The sequence below is a fragment of the Annulohypoxylon truncatum genome (assembly GCF_022578515.1).
Source record: "Annulohypoxylon truncatum strain CBS 140777 unplaced genomic scaffold F4807scaffold_19, whole genome shotgun sequence".
Taxonomy (NCBI): Eukaryota; Fungi; Ascomycota; class Sordariomycetes; order Xylariales; family Hypoxylaceae; genus Annulohypoxylon; species Annulohypoxylon truncatum.
Genome location: NW_025953805.1, coordinates 542,094 through 562,684, shown reverse-complemented (window position 1 = coordinate 562,684; position 20,591 = coordinate 542,094). Strand labels below are relative to the sequence as shown.

At 44.6% G+C, this 20,591-nt stretch overlaps 7 protein-coding genes across 7 annotated transcripts; 3 read left to right on the top strand and 4 right to left on the bottom strand.

The window, feature by feature from the left end:
* Positions 1-81: 81 nt before the first annotated feature.
* F4807DRAFT_452076 (FAD-binding domain-containing protein) lies at positions 82-1,866 on the top strand (the record flags this gene model as incomplete). Its single annotated transcript, XM_048000291.1, has 4 exons — positions 82-469; positions 561-617; positions 847-1,543; positions 1,629-1,866. 4 exons carry the CDS (start codon positions 82-84, stop codon positions 1,864-1,866), a joined length of 1,380 nt encoding a protein of 459 aa, XP_047853599.1.
* Positions 1,867-2,066: 200 nt separating this feature from the next.
* On the top strand, positions 2,067-4,382 carry F4807DRAFT_428837 (putative sugar transporter). The gene is made up of 5 exons (XM_047998286.1): positions 2,067-2,582; positions 2,654-3,502; positions 3,554-3,710; positions 3,766-3,861; positions 3,925-4,382. The coding sequence occupies exons 1-5, from the start codon at positions 2,205-2,207 to the stop codon at positions 3,993-3,995; spliced, it is 1,551 nt and encodes a 516-aa protein (XP_047853598.1). The 5' UTR covers positions 2,067-2,204; the 3' UTR covers positions 3,996-4,382.
* Positions 3,849-5,218, bottom strand: F4807DRAFT_468015 (glutathione S-transferase; the record flags this gene model as incomplete). The annotated part of the gene is made up of 3 exons (XM_048002562.1): positions 3,849-4,684; positions 4,740-5,035; positions 5,195-5,218. The coding sequence occupies 3 exons, from the start codon at positions 5,216-5,218 to the stop codon at positions 4,288-4,290; spliced, it is 717 nt and encodes a 238-aa protein (XP_047853597.1). The 3' UTR covers positions 3,849-4,287.
* A 1,016-nt stretch (positions 5,219-6,234) lies between these two features.
* Positions 6,235-7,683, top strand: F4807DRAFT_468009 (uncharacterized protein; the record flags this gene model as incomplete). The annotated part of the gene is made up of 6 exons (XM_048002561.1): positions 6,235-6,414; positions 6,475-6,579; positions 6,647-6,805; positions 6,868-7,079; positions 7,132-7,211; positions 7,266-7,683. The coding sequence occupies 6 exons, from the start codon at positions 6,235-6,237 to the stop codon at positions 7,499-7,501; spliced, it is 972 nt and encodes a 323-aa protein (XP_047853596.1). The 3' UTR covers positions 7,502-7,683.
* A 2,768-nt stretch (positions 7,684-10,451) lies between these two features.
* On the bottom strand, positions 10,452-12,167 carry F4807DRAFT_428831 (uncharacterized protein). The gene is made up of 3 exons (XM_047998285.1): positions 11,687-12,167; positions 10,980-11,630; positions 10,452-10,875 (listed from the first exon to the last, which is right to left on the bottom strand). The coding sequence occupies exons 1-3, from the start codon at positions 11,962-11,964 to the stop codon at positions 10,773-10,775; spliced, it is 1,032 nt and encodes a 343-aa protein (XP_047853595.1). The 5' UTR covers positions 11,965-12,167; the 3' UTR covers positions 10,452-10,772.
* A 1,432-nt stretch (positions 12,168-13,599) lies between these two features.
* On the bottom strand, positions 13,600-14,848 carry F4807DRAFT_428827 (HSP20-like chaperone). Its single transcript, XM_047998284.1, has one exon. The coding sequence runs from the start codon at positions 14,787-14,789 to the stop codon at positions 13,983-13,985; it is 807 nt and encodes a 268-aa protein (XP_047853594.1). The 5' UTR covers positions 14,790-14,848; the 3' UTR covers positions 13,600-13,982.
* Positions 14,849-16,828: 1,980 nt separating this feature from the next.
* F4807DRAFT_461193 (uncharacterized protein) lies at positions 16,829-18,959 on the bottom strand (the record flags this gene model as incomplete). Its single annotated transcript, XM_048001648.1, has 4 exons — positions 16,829-17,425; positions 17,500-18,026; positions 18,082-18,141; positions 18,200-18,959. 4 exons carry the CDS (start codon positions 18,957-18,959, stop codon positions 16,829-16,831), a joined length of 1,944 nt encoding a protein of 647 aa, XP_047853593.1.
* Positions 18,960-20,591: the final 1,632 nt, after the last annotated feature.

The following is a 20,591-nucleotide window of genomic DNA, read 5'->3' as shown; positions in this document are numbered from 1 at the left end:
TTATACAATTCGAACTATTAGGTACTCGCTTCCATCCCATCATATTTATCTTCATTCTCGTAAATTCATTGCTCGTTAAAAATGGCAAGCTCTAGTTTCATCTCATTGCTTACGAGCAAACTCTCTTCGAAGTCCAAGGTCCTTGGGGATCCGACATCGCCAGATTTCGTGGCTTCTATGGCCCGTTGGTCCAACCTAGGCGTCAAGACACCATTTGCCATCGTACAACCGGCAACGGGCGAAGACGTTATAAAGACAGTTCGCGAAGCCCTGAATGCCGGTGTCCCGTTCGTGCCTGCATCAGGCGGCCATAGCCCGTGGTCAACAATCGGTAAAGAGGGAATCGTCGTAGATCTGGCCCTTTATAAGGGCGTTGAAGTGTACCCACAGAGGCGTCTGGCTACTGTCAAAGGGGGCACACTGATGAAGGATTTGCAATCTGTATTGCACCCTCATAAGCAGTTCACCGGTACGTGTTCGAGAGGGAGCATCGACTATGTTGTTGAACATATGTTTCAAATGACTGTCCCATGAACTCCTACTTATCTACGTATTTGTAGCTGTGGGCAATGGGAGTACAGTCGGCGTTATTCCATATTACCTTGGCGGCGGCATCAGTACTTGGTATGTTATCAACTACCCACTGTAACGAAATTCAATTCTTCCTTAATCGAACTTCGTGTGCTTTTTACCACTAATCAAGAAGTAGTACGTAGTGATAATCCTCCCCTTTCCCGCTTCATTGGAATGAATTAAAAGGGGAGAAGCAGAGAGACAGCCTAGCCTATTAGACCTTTCTCGATCTATATGACTGCGACGAGAAGACTGTTAACAGATAGACATTAGATACTCCGTTCATCGGCTTCGCATGCAAGAACATCGTCTCGGCGAAGTTTATCAATGCTCAAGGCGAGCTCATAGATGTTTCAGAGACCGAGAACCCCGAGCTCTTATGGGGCATTAGAGGGGCTGGACAATTTCTCGGCTTAGTCACCGAGCTAACTATCAAGACGTACCCATACTCGATTCTGGGCAACGACAATGGGCAGCGGATGTGCGGTACCTATATCTTCCTGCCTACGCAGCTGGATGCCGTCTGCTCTGCCTTACGTAAAATCGCAGAAAGTTCCCAATACGTGTCATCAGGTCACTGTATGATCGTACAAGCACCCCCTGACATGAAGCAACAAGTCCTCCTAGTGGCGCCGCAGATATTCTGTTCGGCTGAGGAGGCTGCGGTCTTCTTCCAACCCCTGATCGAAATAGGTCCCGTCCAGCAGGCCCTAGTCCCGTCCACCTTCGAGAAGCATAGCGACCATCTCGATTGGATATGTGCCGAAGGCGATTTCAAGCGCTTCAACCAAATAGGGCTTCCAAGCTGGAGCACCGAAAATTTCAAGCGACTTGCAGAACTGCATGCCGAATTGATAGCCAGCTGCCCCGACGCCGTACGTACGGGATACACTCTGGAGTGGCATACGCCATGTAAGGCGGAGAGGCAAATGAAGTCGTCGTTCGGACACGAGAACGTGGATTGCTGGCTGTGAGTTATTCCCGACTTTCTTAACCCCGATACGACACTGGCGTCGTAGAAAGTAATGGTCCTAATTTGCCATGTCGCTACCTAGTAATTTGTTGAGTTGGTACACGGACGCTGCCAACCACGAGTTGGTTCGTAGCATGGATCAGAAGGCACAGGCCGCGATGCGCGCTGGCACTCAACAAGATGACTTTATTTCTTACACCAACACGACGCGAGAGGATCCACTAGAGTATCGCTACAAGGAAGCTGATAGAATTGAAGGGCTGAAGAAACTGAAGAAAGAGTTTGACCCCACGGGAGTATTCACCAAGGAGCTTCTTTAGGCGTAGGTAGATCGTAAATGAGGGTTCCAGATGTAGGTTGGGTAGAAAAGACGGATGTGAAGTGGACATCAATAGAAAAGAGGTTTGCATAAAATTGTACAAATATGTGGATATCATGTGACTTGTGTGACCTGCGGAACTAACGTCACCCCCTGTCGACCATTACCCGAGACTGTCTCCACATTTATCCCCTTTGTTTAGTCCAAATCCCCCCGAAGATGATGTTTCGAATTCCTGCTCGTCTCATCAATTACTACATATTCGAAAGAGGTCATGAAGTGAGGCGAGAATCACTCACGGCCTTATGCTTCACACCTCACACTCTAGGGGGTTAAATCATGACCCGTCTAATCAAACAAACAGCGCCGATCCGGCCACCTGATAACTTCGTCCCGGGCCGGAAGCGCCAAGCAAACCTCCGATATGTCTACACTCTCACTGCCTTCGTATCTGTCGGGGGCTTCCTCTTTGGCTGGGACCAGGGGGTGATGGCCATGATTATCGCAGACGAACGTTGGCTAAACCTGATGCAACCCTCTAATGATTGGAGCGTGGGCTTTGTCATAAGTATCTACAATATCGGCTGTGTTATTGGCGCGTTGACCACCGGGTTTTTCGCAGATGCGTGTGGCCGCGAGAGGACGATATCCCTAGCAAGCACAGTATTCATCATTGGCGCGTTAATTCAAGCCGGTTCTTACACCATTGCGCAGATTGTAAGCACCGAATTCGCTCCTTTCCCCGAATAAATGCATTATGAAAGTAGGCCTGATTTTAATCCCACTAGAGCGTCGGCCGCTGGGTGCTCGGACTCGGCGTTGGCGCATATTCTGCCGGTGTTCCGCTCTACATATCGGAGATCTCTCCGGCTGAGCTCCGCGGTAGGATTGTAGGCATCGAATTGATGATCCTTTGCTTCGGTGAAATGGTCGTGTTCTGGACCGTCTACGCTTTCTACTTCCTCGACTCCGACGATTGGTGGCGTCTCCCGCTCGCCATTCAGGTCGTGCCCGCTCTTATCCTTGCCGTGGGCTGCTGGACGTGGGTACCTCCTAGTCCTCGCTGGCTTGTTGCCGAAGAAAGATACGAGTGTGCACTCGAAGTCCTCTCAAGGCTCCATGGTTCCGAGGTGGCCGAGCTTGAAATTAGCGAGATTCGGAAGACTGTCTCTGAAGAGCAAGTCGTTACACAGGCCACTTGGTCAGACATGTTCAAGCCTCCGGTCTTACGCGTCACTCTGTTGGGTATTGTAATCCAGATGTTCCAGCAAATAACAGGAACGAATGGTATCTTCTACTACGCCCCTTCGCTATTCAAGAAAGGAGGGATTACGGATCCTACCATGGCTAATCTAGCCACTGGAGGTATCGGTGTAGTGCTGTTTCTCAGTTCTTGGATACCAATTTTCTACTTTGATCGCTTTGGACGTAAGACCTGGTTTCAATTTGGTCTTGTAGGCATGATCTTTGCTCTAATTGGAATTTGTGTTCTACAACAACACGCATTGGACTACCCAAGTAGCCCGGTCAATAATGCTATTGTCATCTTTCCGTATATCTTTTATACGTTCTTCAACATGAGTTGGAGTTCGGGCTCATGGACCTATGCTGCCGAGATCTTCCCGATATCTCTGCGCGTGAGTAAATATCCAGCTATTGAACCGTATATTGCTAATCTTCTAACCTAGGCGAAAGGCAATGCGCTATGTACCGCCTCCCTCTGGATGTCGAACTTCGTAGTAGCTCAAGTATCTCCTCCCATTGAGAGTGCTACAGGTTATGGTCTTTATGTGCTATTTGCAGTTATCTGCGTCATAGCATTCTTCTTCGTGCGTTATGTTCTTGGTAAGCTGTCCCAGTAATAATGCATCTAGTACGTACGCAATTTAACAGCTTGTAGTTGAAACGAAGGGTCGGTCACTCGAAGAGATGGCAGAGCTTTTCGGAGTCGACGGGAACGAGAAAGATCAAAATTCACAAGATTCGGCAAGGGAAGGTAAGTACATGGTGAGCCAGTTCCTTATCGTAATGAAGTGCTAATCCAATTTTTTTGTGGCAGGATTGCTCCAATATAACCCAAGAGATGAAGATGCTACATTAGTCGACGATGACTCGGAAAATATCCCTTAAGTACCTACTTACTATTGTACATGACGATCCGTAGCAATCTAAATTTGAGCTGTATCGTAAGTATTACACTATGTATACGATAACATGCCGTCAGGACCCTCAGTGCCACACGGGGGCGACAGAAAGTTGTTGTGGTAGGGTTATCACTGTAAATTTTGGGTTGAGCTGCAAAAAGATTAATAATACCTACTAGTCTTAATGATTGGTTGATTTCCCCTATTTTAGGCAGTCCTTGCGAATTCGACAATAGTACCTAGTCAATGCAAACAAAAACGGGAGCTCAGACGTGCGGTCACTGTGCTTCAGCAGCACTTTCGGCCTTGATCTTAGCTTCGTATTCCTGGAAGTTCTTAGTTCCCTTCGGCATGCCATTCCACATCAGACCCTGCTCATCCATCAACACCGCTCTTGTCTCCATGATCTTCTTCCACGATGGCAGTGAAGTCATACGCTCATGCCATGCCTTGACATTTGGGAAGCCGTCGAACTTGTTCGGCTCGGGAACGCCGAGCGAAGTGTCGACCCGGTCATTCCAGGGCACCCAGGCCATGTCAGCGTAGGTCATCTTGTCGCCTACGAGCCACTGCTTTCCCTCGAGGTAGCCCTCTAAGACGCCGAGAACACGAAGGACTTGTTTCGTGTACCGGTCAATAGCCGAAGGAATCTTCTCGGGATGCAGGTGAATGAACCTACGTTTATGAGTATGGGATTAGTCACTCAAACATTGGCGGACGCGTCACTTACCAGCCAGCTGCGCCGTAGTAAGGGCCTTGGCCACTCATCTGGAAGTGTAGCCACTGGTTCAAAAGATGCTCCTCCGGAAAGCTGGTGTATGTCAGAAGGTTCTTGGTATCGTATTGCTTGATGATATAAGTGATGATAGCCCCTGACTCCCATAGCGTTAAGCCGGTATTTGGGTCCTCTATGACCGGAACGCGGCCATTTGGGTTAATATCAGTCAGAGGCTTCTTCTTGACATCGTCAAATCTTATAGACTTGACTTCATACGGCACCTGAAGATGTTCAAGAACGAAGAGCACCTAAAATGGGGTTGGTATAAGAGCTATCAAGCTTCACCTAGGCTAAAGTTCTGCTCAACCTTACCTTCCACGGATTAGGTCCAGGAGCTGTAAGTCAGTTAGCAGGAATCACTGAGAAGGGATCAGGCATGGATCGCTCATGATAGACTTACGAGTTACCCATACGCGAATAGGCTGAGTCATGTCGTCACAGGTTCTTAGAAATAATAAGTATTTGAATCGATAGATTGAAAAGCTATGGATTGTCAAGACAGAAAATAATCTCAAGTACGGGGGTATGAATGTTCTTTCTACTGATATTTTTATGGATGAAGCTCTAGAACAAAGAACGGCAAGGGATGATAACATACTGTATGTTGGGAAGCTATTATCCACACTCTTTACGTATAAGGTTGCGTATGCAGGTAAATGTGCTCACACCAAGTCTATGAATAACCCGTGCAGCCCGTGATATTTTATTGTGTTGGAACGTATGCTAGCTTTCCTTGGGTATCATTTCAGATCAGGAGAGGGACATAAGGGAGTGATTAAGGCAAATGAGGTGTCGGGTCTGCGTACTACAACGAATGAATTTATCAAGGAGGTGACCAACAATCTGTAGGTGCGTACAATCGTCAAAAGCTCGTGGCAGTTCTCTAGGTATGAGTTAGCCACTACATTATCACATTATCCCGAGACTTAACGGGTTCTACCAAATATTCTTCAAGGGGGACACCGTGGACGCATCCGATTGGATCATATTTGAAGTTAGTAAAATGATCAGAATCCCTAAGACTGAATATCATTAAGTATGCAGTTGGCAAAGTAAAACAATGCACTAACAAGCGACACATGTGATTTTATACAATCCAGATATACCTAGGTAGGTAGGTAGGTAGGTATGTAAGATGAAATCTACCCGAGAGGTCCGTCATCTCTCTTGATATTTCTTAATATTTAGTACCTACTTCTATCTGCTTATACTTCTATTTTAATCATGCCCCAAAAACAGCTTTAGCAATGATATTGCCAACACTATCCATTCCACTAGGTTGATTCCCTTCTTAATTCGAAGCCTAGGGATAGGGATACTTAACCTTGTCCTCAACCCCCAACCCTGGAGGTCATTAGTCCATTTCTTAACTACTTTATCATCGTTTCTGGGGCGACACGGTCTGAACCTCCTGAATAAGCACCATCACATTAATTGATATCCATATATGTCGGACGCAACTTCTACCACTATCGAAAAGGCGCCAGCTCTGATCACAACAGGGCTTGTAGCCGTTACCGTTATATTCCCAATATTATCTCTAATAGGGATATGTTTTCGTTACAAAGTTCAGCGCCGCCCGGGACAGCATCTTATGGCAGACGATTGGTGGCTTGCGGTCGCATGGGTCAGTCGAGGGTCTTGGAAGATGTCACTTACATGATATCACTAAACTAACATTGAAAAGCTCTCCGCATTGGCCATGAGTATAATAGTATGGACTTTTGCGGGACTTGCAGGCGTCAATTTCTATACTATCGATCTGTCGACTGCTACTAGAGATGCCAACTTGGTACGTATATTCTAGGACTCATTCGAGTATGCTATAGTAATGAGAAGCTAACAAATCGACTTAATAGTGTCTTTGGATCGCTAGTTGGTTCAACCAGATTGCTTTGACAACGGTCAAGATCGCTCTTCTCCTCTTCTATAAACGAATATTTTCTGTGAAGAGTTTCCATGTTGTCGTATGGATTGCGATTTCTGCCGTTTCATGCTGGGGCATAATATTCTTTTGGGTAAGAAACAAGAGAATCCAATCTTCGCACAATGTCCAAGAGGCCAAGCTGACAATAGGAAGCTCACGATCTGCTGGGGCAAACCCATCTCTAAAGCATACACAGGAGTGGGTATATGGCGGTATGATGTTACCGCAACTAGTCTGGCAAATGTTGGATGCAGCATCTGCCTCGACATCCTCGTACTATGTTTGCCCCTATTCGTCATCTCTAGGTTACGTTTACCTACGAAGGAGAAGATTGCTATCGCTCTGATCTTCTGGCTCGGTATTTTGTATGTGTCAATCCATTTATATAATCGATCTATACTAACGAAAGATATACAGCTGCTGCGTCTGTTCCATTGTGAGGCTTGTCCTTTTGCACAAGGTGCTATATGAGGTCGTTGACTCGGCGGGCAACATTGGTACGCTATCCCAGGACATATTACAGATAACAAATGTAATTCTGATCCTTATAGGTGTTCAATCTACGCAATCCTGCTTCTTGATCATCGAGCCTCATTGTTCTATTATTGCAGCATGTCTGCCTTGCTATGGCCCGCTATTGGCCGGTATGAGAGGCCCTGAGTCGATGCTACATAGCTTTCGCTCTATCTTCTCACTTCAAAGCATGGATGCAACACATTCGAATAACAGAACCCGCAAGCCAGAGGAAAACGCAACAACCATATGCATCACGCGAAAGTTGCCTTAAGGAATTACTACTATTGTCAACAAACCTGAGTTGCCCTGAGCCCTCCTGAGCCGGTGCTGCTTTGACCTGAGCCAAGGGTGAGCCTCCGGCACAGACCCAAGTTCCTTATTTTTGGCCATATTGGTTAAAATTACCGCTTATAAAAAGTAAAACCACATACTTACATAGTGATTGTGGGGGTCCTTAATTTGGGTATATAATTATAAAGGCTTGTAATTTTTAATTTATTAAAAAACATTGAAATAGTTTTTTAACGAAGTTTTTATATAATATTAATTTAAATAAACGGAAAATTTAATTAAATAAAATAAAAAATATTTTAAAATTATTTTAATAATAATTTATTAAATTTATTTATTAAAATTATAACACGTGGTTTTAATTAACGAATTAAAATTTTATAACCCGTACGATTTAAAATAAATTATTTTAATTTATTTTTATTATTTACGTAATATAATTTTAATATAATATATAATTAATTTAATTAATATATATTTTATATACGTTATTAATATATTATTTAAATTTTATTAATATTATTAATATTTATTTTAAAAAATAATTTATTTAATAAATTTTTAAAATTTTTTTTATAACGTAAATATTTTAAAATTAAATCGTAAAAAAAAATAATTTAAATAATATTTTTTTATAATTTTATGGAAATAATTTTTAAATAATTTTTTATTAATTATTATATTATTTTTATTTATAATTATTATTTTTATTTATTTATTTTATATTTTTTAAATTTTATTTTATAAATAATAAATAATTAATAATATTAATAAAAAATATAATTTTTTATTATATTATTATTATTTTAAAAATATTTTAATATAATTTTTTAAATATATAAATATAAAATTAAATATTTTTATTTAATTATATAATAAATGTTTTTTAAAAAATTATTATTATTTAAATTAATAATAATAAAATTATAACCGTAAAATTATTATTAAAATATAATATAAAAATTTAATAAATTAAATAAAAAATATAAATAAAAAAATTTCCGTTATATACGTATTTTAATAAATTATAATAAAATATAAAAAAAAATACCGGGGAAAATTAAAAAAATATTTCGTAATAATTTTAAAAAATAAAAATATTAAAATATTTTAAACGCCGTTATTATAACGGTCCGTATTTTTTTAATGTAATTTAATTTATAAATGTAATTTAATTTTTATAAAATTATATTTTTAATAATTAATGGAAATAACCCGTGCGTTTTATTTAAAGTTATTTTAATTTTTATAATGCCACGCATTTTTTTATAAATTTTTTTTTCCTTAAATTTAAATAATTTAATAATTAATTTAAAACGTTTTAAATTAAATTTTATTATATATAATTAATTAAATTATTATAATTATTTAAATTATTAAATTTATTAATTAACCGTTAAAAATAACGGTTAATATAATTTAAATTAATAATATAATATTTTTAACGTTTATATAAATAATTTATTATTTTTAATTTTAATATAAATAAAATATTTTAATAATATTAAATTTATTAATAAAATTTTTAAATTTATTATATTTATTATATTTTAATATTATTTTAATTATATATAATGCTTTTAAAAAAATAACTTTTATATAAATAACATATTTTTTATATAAATATTAAAGTTAAGCTTTTATTTTCGTCGCGTTTTTTATAATTATACGTCGGAAATACGAGTTTAATCTAATATAACAAGGCGGCTAATGGTTGGTTTAAATCGCAAGGAGGTATTTCAATTTATAGTTTCTATTCTCAGCTCTGTTAGACATTTCACGACGGCCAGAAAAATCGAGCGGCCAGATGAGCCTTTTGCAAACATGCCCAAACGCGATAGAAAGTTAGTGAAAGAGAAAGAATAGCGTCGGCGCGTATCATCACGAGGGCTAATGGATGAGCCATCAGGCTCGGGCGGGTTAAAACAATTGAACCAACAAAGAGGGCTATGGAATATATAACACGTTCGCGATCAAGAAGATAGAGGGGCGGAAAATTATATAAGTCAGGGTCGCCTTGCTCGACATCTTAACATTCAAATCGGAATATCATCATCATCATCATCACAGTACTTCAACCGTCAACAACCATCCCTAACATCACCAGACTGTACACCTTTCTGAAGCCATTCCTTCTCAAGTCATCCTAGCCCAGAAACATACTCGACTATAAACTTAATACTGTCTCTTGAAGCCTTCGGGATCGAAAAAATCAGAATCTTCTTCACTAGCCAGGCTCCTAGCCAAGCCCAAGTACGTGTATACGGGCCCCATCAGGATCCCTCAAATTCCGCCCTTCTCTCTATTAAAGTGTCCCTCAGTCTTGCAGTGACTGACTTGACTTGCAGTCAAGCAAGCAATAAATATGTGTGCAGGCATCGAGACTTATTACACGTGTGGTTGCACTTTTTTCAAGCCAACACAGACCTGCCCCAGGCCTTGCGCTGAGGTCCACACCACAATCTCCTCAGTCAATCACCCCCGCTTTGAGCATATGACGCCACCGTAAAACGCGCGGGAGTACCGGACGGGGAGATAATTGGGATGGGATCCTTCTAGGACAAGCACTCTGTTTTTTTATAAGGCCGATGAATGTTCTAAGTCTCCCGCCGTAGGTCCACCCAAATTTGAATAGGCAGTGCAGTTGAGAACCTTGGAACTAGGAGGGGGGAGGGATTTTGTCCGGCTAGGAGAACGCTCAGTTAACTTATATCACTCATTATAATTTCGTGAGGGTTTGGAAACTCAGGACCTTCTTTGGTTTAGCTCCTCGTGGATCGAGACTACATGGGGATGGAGGGCAGAAAATCGTGCCGGTGCTTCACAGGCAGCAGGCTGCTAGTTAGTACCAGGCATGACTACATGCTCCTTTGCAAAGTCACCTTCAACTTAGATAGAACATAATAGCCACTCGTTTAGAATAACCACACTCATTCGTTTCTCCATTATTCGCACATATGGTCTTCGTAGTGCTCTACTATCTACTGCCTTTTCACCGCTTCTATGTTGAAGGCCGCGGGAGTTCAAGTGTGGAGTGTGCTAGATACCTATCTTGGTGGGTAGTATCACGGAATCAGCGAGAGTTGGCTGGTAGGTAGAGCTGTGTGTCGATATGGGGTCGAATGAAAAGCATGCACCCGAACCCCCGAACGTCATAATTCCTGCCGACGGCTTCAAACCTGCCTGCCTCCGTAATCACTCCCAGTCTGCTTAGCCACAAAACATTTGGCATCATAATAGGGCCTTGAACATTAGGTAGCCTTTCTGATGAGCATGACCAGATCTCCGAAGCACTCGTGATCGGGAAACTTAGTTTCGACATACTCGTTCTCGATCATGGCTTTTACTCTCGGACTATATATAGAGAACAGCGACAACGTTAGATTCTAAATAATTATATCACAGCGTGGGCTTAAAGGATATGATATCTGACTGCAAGGGAATAGGTCTGAGCTTACGTTACGGCGCAATAAGGATGAGGTCCTCGCTTCTTATCCCAGATAATCAAAGCTGGACGGCATATGTCAGCTACGATGTCGGCGACCGGAAGGTCAGCGTTGATGCACACGAGAACGCTGGACTCGTCCAGCTCTAGCCATGCTTGCGGATCGTTTAGGACGGTGAACCCGGCCGAGCGTAAAATATCCGTATCTCGTTGCGTATAGGCCGGATCCTGGACATACGGCTGGGTGGGCGACGCCGCGTCGAGCAAAAACCCGCGTCGAACTAGGGTTAAACGAAGGTCGGAGACAAGCGAGTGATGAAGAACCCGGCGTTTACTTACTTGCGACTGAAAGACGAGTTTTCCCGAAGCAACGGCAATAACCTTAGTTAAAGGGAAGGGTATTTCGATGTTAGATAGCACTTCTTGAAGTTGCGCGTAGTGTTCGGTTGTTTTCCAGTGTCGCTCGATGGCCCGGTATGTGTTTAGGTCCTCTTCCGGCGCTGCGGGCCGCTGCAGTTCTAAGGAACAACTCTTCAGATTTTTCTTTTGAATCCTAACGATAGAGCCAATCCTCATGGGGAGGTAAGCCGACTGGAGATCGAATATTGCTACGTCCGGATACTTGAAGCTAGTAAGATATTCGATAGCGCAGTAATGAATGACCCTTATCTCAAAATTTTAGGAAATACATAGAGTAGCTTCCGGACGGAGTTATCTTACCAGGCTGGATCGCTGCAAATCTCATTCTCCCTCGGAGGTCTGCGAATTGGAGGTGGGACAAATACTTCATAATCGACTCCATTAACCCCCCTCATCGTGATGTTTCCACCGTTGTTTCGGTCACCATTCTGAAAACGGTGTAGCTCTTTGCCAACTTGACGTATGTTATCTTTTGTGAAAATCGGGGTACCGGCATCATAGATGGACTGGATTTCACGAAAGAGTAAGTCCATTTGCACGAGTTTTTCCTTGTCAGCTGGTCTCGTTCTGGGTCCCATTATATATAGTATACCCAGGTTGTTTTCCTACCTAGGTGTATATAATACTATTGGATATATTTTAGATTACCTAGAAGTGGTAAGTGCTCGAGATTTATCTCGGGTTCTTATGTCGCGCCACGTTTTTATGGGAAAAGGTCTTTCAGGTCTGTTGGTAGCCCGTTTCCAGTTCTGCCTCGCAGATCGCCTTGAAAGCAGTAACCTCCAGGGCTGTTCACCTAACATACATAACCCCTTGTACATAACCTAAACCACTAGCCTAAAATAGTAAAGATCAGACGTCGGATAGGCTAAAATAGCGTCTTAGATTCGAACTGCCGCTCTTTACCGCCTTCCGTTCTGCCACCTGATCCCACCAGTCCCACCCTCCTTGCGCCACCCTTTCCTGCAACCTGTTTTTCAAAACGCGATAACAACCCCGGTTCAAACAAACATATCGCAAATTATTCCAATCTATGGCCTCTAACCATGTGACTTGACTTACTAGAGCCAAAGCAAGAAAGGTTCACACATAACCGACGATAATTCGAGACGCACGTATATACCATTCGCCCTTTATGAAAATTCCATGATGAATAACGAAGCCGAAGGCAACGCCGATCAACCAAGTAGTAACAGCGATTCATGTCTCGTCCATAACATCAGCGGCTGAAATACATATTAGTGAAGCGTAAGACGACGTAGGTGGTCAGGGCATGTATTTAAAACTACCTGAGCATCCCCTGGATAACGCCTGATCAGGCCTAAGTAAAGCTGGTGCGAAGGGTAGGGGTCTGAAAAGGGCAACTTTCGGATGATATAACAGGTAATCAATAAATACACTATAACCCTCAAGTTGATCCAGAACAACGCAACGAAAATCGGATTTCTCGTCAAAAAGATCATAATGCTACCGTATATCATTCAAAGGAAGACCTTACGTCACATAATGTCAGCAATGTGCTTAAACATAGCCAGGAATCGATCACGGTGACAGAGGGCCGTGATGTTAATGATTCTTGTAAGATAGTTTGAGCTTTTTTGATAGCGGTATGTCCTTGACTTAAAAGTAAAGCACATGGCATTACAATGCAGCTTCATGGCAAACGCACGGTGTAGGATATTGTTTTCGGTATCTAATTAAATACTCTTCATATTGGATTCAGGTTAATATTTGGAGCAGCATCCAGTTCTTAATAGCGATTTTATAGGCAATCATATGACTCTATTGATCCCTAATAGGTTCTTTCGTTTTATTTATACAGATATATATACGTGTGCATGCCTATCTATTACCTAATCAAATCCGCAGTACACATGAATGAAACATGTAGAAACACTGATTAATTAATTATATGCATAGTAATCATGTCTACCTAGGTGGTAAACTACAATGGTGGTATTTATGACTTTGGGTTTAAACTTGAACTACTATTGCGCGAACAATACCTGTATAAGAGTATAGGTAAATTCCCTTAAGAACTCGTAGAAATCATATAGGTTAACCAATCAGCGTTGATAAAAAATTGCGCAATTACAAAATTAAATAGGTATCTAGGTAATTAGATGGCAAGATCGTCAATAGAGCTCAAGCTTCAGGGGTAAAACCTCAAGTCACGAGTCACAAGTCACTCAAATCTCCAATACTTTTGTTTAACTCATATTTTATTAGGTACTAGACTCCTTCCTCCGCCAGACAATCTCAGCTAATTACTGTGAATCAGAAAGCCATGTTGCCAAAACCAGAAACCCTCCATGAACCCTTTTTTTTTATACCTTTTCCTCCCTAGTAAGTGATCGTCAGACGCCGTATCGATGCAAAGTGCGAAGTGTCATTCTGCCTCATCGACCCCATAAACTCCATGCTAGGAAAGTGACTTGAACGTCGTGAAGTCGTATCATTCCACCATCATTCCGGATCGGATAGGAAGAAAGGAGCGCAAAGGTTTTCGTCCGGTGACCAAAAGGAGCGAAAAATTGATTGTAGTAGTAGTAGTGACGATGGTGGAATAGGGTGTCAGGGTTGATTAGATAACCCCTTAGTTGACAGCGATGCGGCGTCCCTCCGGCTTCTTCGACTTGGGCACCACGACGCTGAGGATACCGTTGTTCAGCGAGGCGTTGACGTTGTCCGTGTCGACGCGGCTGGGGAACTGGAAGGTACGCGAGAACTCGCCGACGCTGCGCTCCGAGACCCAGAACTTGTGCTGCGGCTGCTGTTGCTGCTGCTGCTTGTTCTGCTCGGCCACCTTGCCCTTGTCGGTCTGGGTTACGGTGGTGCTGGTGGGGGCGCCCTCGGTGTCATCCTCGACGGTAGGCTGGTGCGCCTTGTCGTGGTGCTCGGCCGCGCCGCCCTCGGTAATAGCGGCCTTCTCCGGTGTCTTCTCGAGGAGGCCGGCCGGCGGCGTGCCGGATTGGTAGGTGCGCTCGACGCGGCCGCGCACGACGATGGTCTGCGGGTCCGTGAACTCCACGTGCACGTTCTCCTTCTCGATGCCAGGCAGCTCGCCGTGGAGCTCGTACGTGTTCTCCGTCTCCTTCAGGTCGAACTTGGGCGTGAAGGTCGGGAGGTGGCGGCCGTGGCGGCCGCCCTGCTGTGCGGCGGCGGCGCCGTCGGTGTTCTGCAGGGCGTACTTGTCGAAGTCGTCGATGAGACGGAAGAGACCCGTGAAGTTGGGCTCAGCGGGAGTGTAGAATCGAGGACCGAACATCGACATTTTGGATGTAGTGTGGAAGTTGTTGTGTGGTTGTAGAGATGTAGTAGTGGTGATTGGTTTGAAGTGCTTGGAAGCTCTGGTGAGTCTTTGCGGGTTTACTTTAGAAGTAATAGCGCGAGTAGATTGCATAAAACGTTTTGTTGTTTGTGTGTTTGTTTGTTGTTTTGCTTTGTGTCTGATCTGAGGAACGAGGGAAGAAAGTCTCGAGATGTCTGAGGCTGCCTTAAATAATTGAGAGGCAGCAGCAAATGCAAACAGATGCACTTTCTACGATGTTCAGGAAATAACTATGGAGTTACGAATTGAATAATCATTGGAACGATCCAAATTCATCTGGAATGAATTGGATGCTTCTATTAGGTAGTAATTACGATGGCATTACGAGACGATAACGTTCTTTCTCGTTGTCGCAGCGACAAGTCGTCTCACGATAGTACGTGAAGTTGTGAGAATTCACCAGAACATTCTACAACGTCCCACACAACGTACCGAACTTTGTCTGCCAACACAACCTCATCGTACGATCTAACTGTAAAACTTCGATTCTTGGGGACTACTGTGTCAACATGATGAATCATGAAAACGTTGTATTTTACACATATCCGCACCATCTTAGACGACTGATGAATTGAATCGAAGATGTTGTTAGTGACAAGATACTTTCGATGCGGATGGAAGAAAGGGGGTGGGGTGTGTATCGAAGAATTATGCTTACATAAGTTGTAAAGTACATGTAGCGAAGTATATATGTACGTAGGCACATGAAGCCCCAAGAACCTTGGAAGTTTCCAAGACTGTGGCTTCTGTGGCTAGGAGCTTAGGCTTGCTGATCGGGAATTTTTCGGTTGATCATTATGTCATCATGGGGCTGTGGTGGCGGTGCGAAACTTGGAAGTTGGGGCTTGTCAGGATTATTCAGATTATTCAGCCCTAGGTGGCTCTCTGCTCGCCAGGTGGTCCTTGCTTTCGACCGATCATCCCAAGCGCTAAAGGGCTTGGCAGGGGACCCATCTTGGCCCGCCGTGACGTCATTCTGTATATCGAATCAATTGCGGGTGGTTTCTAATTATTATCTACTTTCATTTCTCCATCTCGGTCGCTCAAATCTACCCATCTTCTACTAGCAGCTTACGTAGTAGAGCTTGTACATCGATGTAGATCGCGGTTCTAACCATCCCTGCCGCCCCCGCATGCATGACAGAAAATGGCAATTACTCGAGTGAGCACGTGAATATGAGGGGCGCTTAGCAGGGTATGGGCATGTATCTTGATGTATGTATAGAATGCTTGTTTACTTGCGATGACGTTGGTCTGCAGTTCCATTTTCTTGCGATACCACGGTTCTCCTACTCCGGAAATGACGCCGGTGGCTACTCTCTCCGACGCTGGTAGATTATTCTGGCAAGTCTAGCAGAAATATGTCATCCCAGGCCATCCCAGGCCATCCCAGGCCCCATCCACGGATCTAATGTACCGAACAAGGGGCTTCCCTGGCGGGTTGTCTCGGGCCATCCGAAGGACCCTGGATGTTGTCTAAGTCGTCTTTCGGGGTAATGATATTCGTGATAGTTCACACTTCATGCCTCGGGGAAGAGATTACTAGGTGCTAAGATGCAGCAACAACACACCGACACATACGGCCCTGGAGCTGTACAAGCTGTACAAGCTGTACTACTAGTTGTCGTTGTACACACAACAGCTGTACACACATCCATCTCACATCCATCAGTACGAATACCATCAAAGTACCATCATCATCACGAGTAGCATGAGCAGCATGAGCTATAATCCAACCCATCTTGGCATTCTTCCCAAACACGTATGCATCGTTCGATAATGACGATAGTTATGCAAATGGCGTTTCCGTCGTGTTTCTTCTTCATTATACCGGTACTATAGATCAACCGCAACCATGGCATCGCTGTGGGGCGCTATCTATAGTACAATATCATGAAGGCGCCAAGCGCCACTTTTTTTGTCGTTCCCCCTCGACAGCGTGTATATACAACGACCAAGCTGTACCTTCGGACCAGCATTCTTCTTTTGCTCGCTTGCTTGCTACGCTCAGCATAGCCAGCCGAGGCTAGCTCGACAATTTTTTTTCTTCTTTCGCCACCTCCCTGGATTTCGGCGGGTTTTGCGCCCACTATACGGGGTCACGCTCATCCTCATCGGTACGGGGGAGGCATGGGCGGTGGAGGATATCCAGCGACGATGGGTATACCGGGCCTCGCTCCCATGATTGGACCGGGACTTTGAATGCGGTTGAATAGCCCGATTAGTCTTCTGCCAACAGACGGCTCCAATTCAGTCCCATCTCTTGCTATCTTGACCTCCCTGTTAGAATTCCAAGGGTTTCGTAGTCCGCGTGTTCGGTAAAAAGGGAGTCGCGTAGTCGAGAGCCACTCGAGCTTGAATGGTTTGCCCCATGCCTTATTAGACCCTCCTTCGCCTTCCTGGGCGCTCTTAGCGCTTGCCGAGTCGTCGGAATCCTCCGCGTCGGCTGTCGAGTCGGCGTCGTCCCTTTCCACCTCCCAGAATATAGTTCCTCGAGCCGAGTCGTCGATGATTCGACCTCGCGGGCAAGTGTCCGTAGCTTCGGTGGGAATAGCTTTGGGTAGATCCAAGTTACTCGTAGTCTGGGCCTTAGGCGCAAATTCAATAGCCGCTGCCGGATCGTCGTTTATAGGCGAGGTCATTCTTGCATAGCCGAAATACTCGCCCGATTTGTTCGCGGAAAATACCAAATAAACATTATCAACCAACTTTTTGTATGTTTTGTTAGCCGAATTTGACAAATTTAAAACTTTAGTGATAAATAATGAAGGTTAATACTTACCTTAAACGCATTATTCAATACTTCTTCATTATGTGCCTGAGTTGCCCACACGCCAGTTCGAACGCTCAGCTCCAAATCTTCCACCGTGAGACTTTTTAGTATAAAGAATTTATCTTTTTGTGGACTGATATCACCGCTGGCCTCGTTTCTAGACTCGATTTGTGTGTCGGATACAGGTGTCGCTGATTCTGAAGGCTTTCCTCGAGGGCTTGTCATCGATTCAACTGAAGCATTTTGTCCGCCGGGTGAAGTAGCTGCTGCTGGTCCTGTCGGCGCTGTTTGTCCACCAACCCCTTCGACTGTACTCTTTCGTAGCCTACTGACTAGTCGTACGGATTGGAATTTTGAGTCGTGAAGTTTCTGCTGGGCCCCGACGCAGCTTTGTTCGTCCTTGAAATTCGCAAAGGCGCAGTTGCTCTTGGATATGAGGAAGAGCGATTCCAGTCCAGGCGCTTCTTTGCATACATGATGGACCAGGCTCATTAAGTCAGTTTGCGGAGGTAGATTCCCTATCCAGATGGCATGGCCTAGCAAGTCTTAGTGTTCCTAGAGTCCTAAGTAATGAAAGCCGGATAAGCTCACCACTTTGTCGGGGTTTCCGGGGAGGGCCTCTAACAACGTTAGATTGCGAGTCCGTAGAAGCTAAGACATATTATTAGCTATTCTAACGCATTCTTTCTTCGAGATTGGGTAACCGTACTTTCACCCCGGGTTGAACTCGCGACCATATTTATTTGGTCGTTCACATGTGGCGGTGAGACGTCTCTTATGTCACTAGATGAGCCATCCGCCAAGATATACTGTGCCGGATTCATCTGATTTTGCATATTCGAGTGCGGAGATTGATATTGATTCGTGGGAGGGTAATAGTAACCGGCGGCGGAAAGAGGATGCTGAGACTGATTCATCAGGACTTGGTTCGTGTAGTAATTTAAGTTATGTCGTGGGGACATATTCGACTGCTGTGGCGCCTGGTGTTGCTGCTGCGGCGACGGAAATTGCGCATTATAGTAGGACGACATCTGCGGATGTTGGGGTACATAGTAGGGTTGGCCTCCAAGTTGGGCCATATTCGGCGGTCCTGCGAACTGAGCGATTTGCGGCATAGGCTGGATCATGTTAGATGACGGAGCGGTGTTGTATCGTTGCTGAGGTTGTCCTTGGTTATAGTTAGGTCGATATCCAGATGGCGGAAGCGCGGCAGCCATCGCAGTCATATTGTATGGTCCTTGGCGAGCCGGTCCCTGGGCGTGAGACATCTCGAGTTGCCCAGAGAAGGCGTTCGGCGATGGATCGTAGATTTGATACTGACCTGAGAAGGCGGGATTGCTCGCTGGATTAGCACCCTGCGGCAACGGCGGCTGGCCTTCATTCTGTGCGCGCCCTTGATACGCGCTGCCAACAACGTCTACAGTCGCAAGCTCGCTGTTGGCCGCCGAAGGCGGTGGGACATCTTCCATCGGGTCTCACCAGTTGTAATTTTGACGACTGGAGAGAGGAAGAGCTCGGATGCCAAGTCTCCGGGAAGCGTTGCTTCAAACCTGTAAGCAACCGGAGCGAGCCTATTCCTCTAATACTTGCTTGACGGACTAGGTGTGGCCAGGCGTCTGACAAACCCTAAATTGTTTGGAACCCCGTAATCCTGATGAGGCTAGGAAAGGAGGAGATGTAGGTAGTCTTGTGTGGTGTGGCGCAAAATCGACGAAGGCTGAGCAGCTGTCGACCAGGGCTTGGTCAAGATCCGGACAGGCCTCGACGATGTATCAGATCGGTAAGGAACAGAGCTCTCGCGTACCTTCTAGTGGCACCACAACACAACGATTAAGTGATTATACTTGTGGGATTATAGATGGATCTACCGTCCGAATCATCCAATCCGAAGATGAAAACAGATCCGGCGCAGGGATGGCATCAACAACCATAGGCCGATGAGCTGGGTAACTATGGGGTATTGGGGAGAGGGATTTGGGCTCCCAGGGTAGAAAAAAATTCGATTATGGGTGGTCGGTTTTCCGGTAGCTGTCTAACGCCTAGAACTTGGACGAAGACTCAAAATAGCTTCGATAGGATGGGGTTGTGGAATTGCCGAGGAGGACTCGATGATCCGTATTACAAAGAGAGACCCAGAGAAGTTATTCTTCTCTATCAGCCCCAGAAGAAGGAAGTTAGATTAGGTTATGTCACGTATGTAGGTAGGTTAATGCGAGTATCGACAAAATTATTAGACGATGTGGCTAATTAGGAAGCCCATGTGGCCCGACGTGACTTTTCAATCCCGGTCATTAGGGCATCAAGCAGAAGCGGTCATTATGTAACGACAATCTTTCCCTTTTCCTTCGGTATGTATGCAGTATGGTATGAGGGAAAACATCATGAGACAACGTCAAGAAACATTACAAGGAAGTTGACGACTCGCGGCAATGCAGGTGGCTAAAAAGCTAGTCTTGTCAAGCTCGCCTTGGACACGACCGCGAAGTCTAAGTACGGTAGTGCAGGAGTACCTTGGGGCCTTCGCCAGGGCAGATCAGACGGCGAACCAGAGAATCGAGGTGATGCAGGACTATCCCGGCTTCAGGGCCCCCGGAGTGGATGGGTTCACAGCGGGTGGCCCAGATAAACGACGGGAGCCGAACGAAGCACTAGGAACATGGGAATTCAGTAGGGGAGTGGGAAATGATAAGCCAATGGGCTAACACGAAGCATCAATAGCAAGAAACGAAAATTGGGGACTAGATGAGATGCGAATTTGCAGTAGACTGATGGTGTGTGTTTCGTTGGCGCCGTTTTTTTCGCCACCAGACCCTTGGGTCCTCGTTTTTGGGGGTCCATGGGGTCCCATGAGTCTCGAAGCCAGTTGTTACTGACACCCTTTGACAGGACATCTCCCAAATCCCGACTCCCTGCCCAGCCACAAAAGTTCTAGCCGGGCCTTTAGTAAGGAGATTTTTTTTGTCCTAAGCACCCTAAGGCGAGAGCCTCCATGGGATTGTCAGATTCGTGATGCCGATCTCGTCACAAAATCTTTCGGTACCGGTTACGATCAGGGTCTTAACGCACAAATCTGTCCTTGCAGGTTGTTAGATATGTGGTCC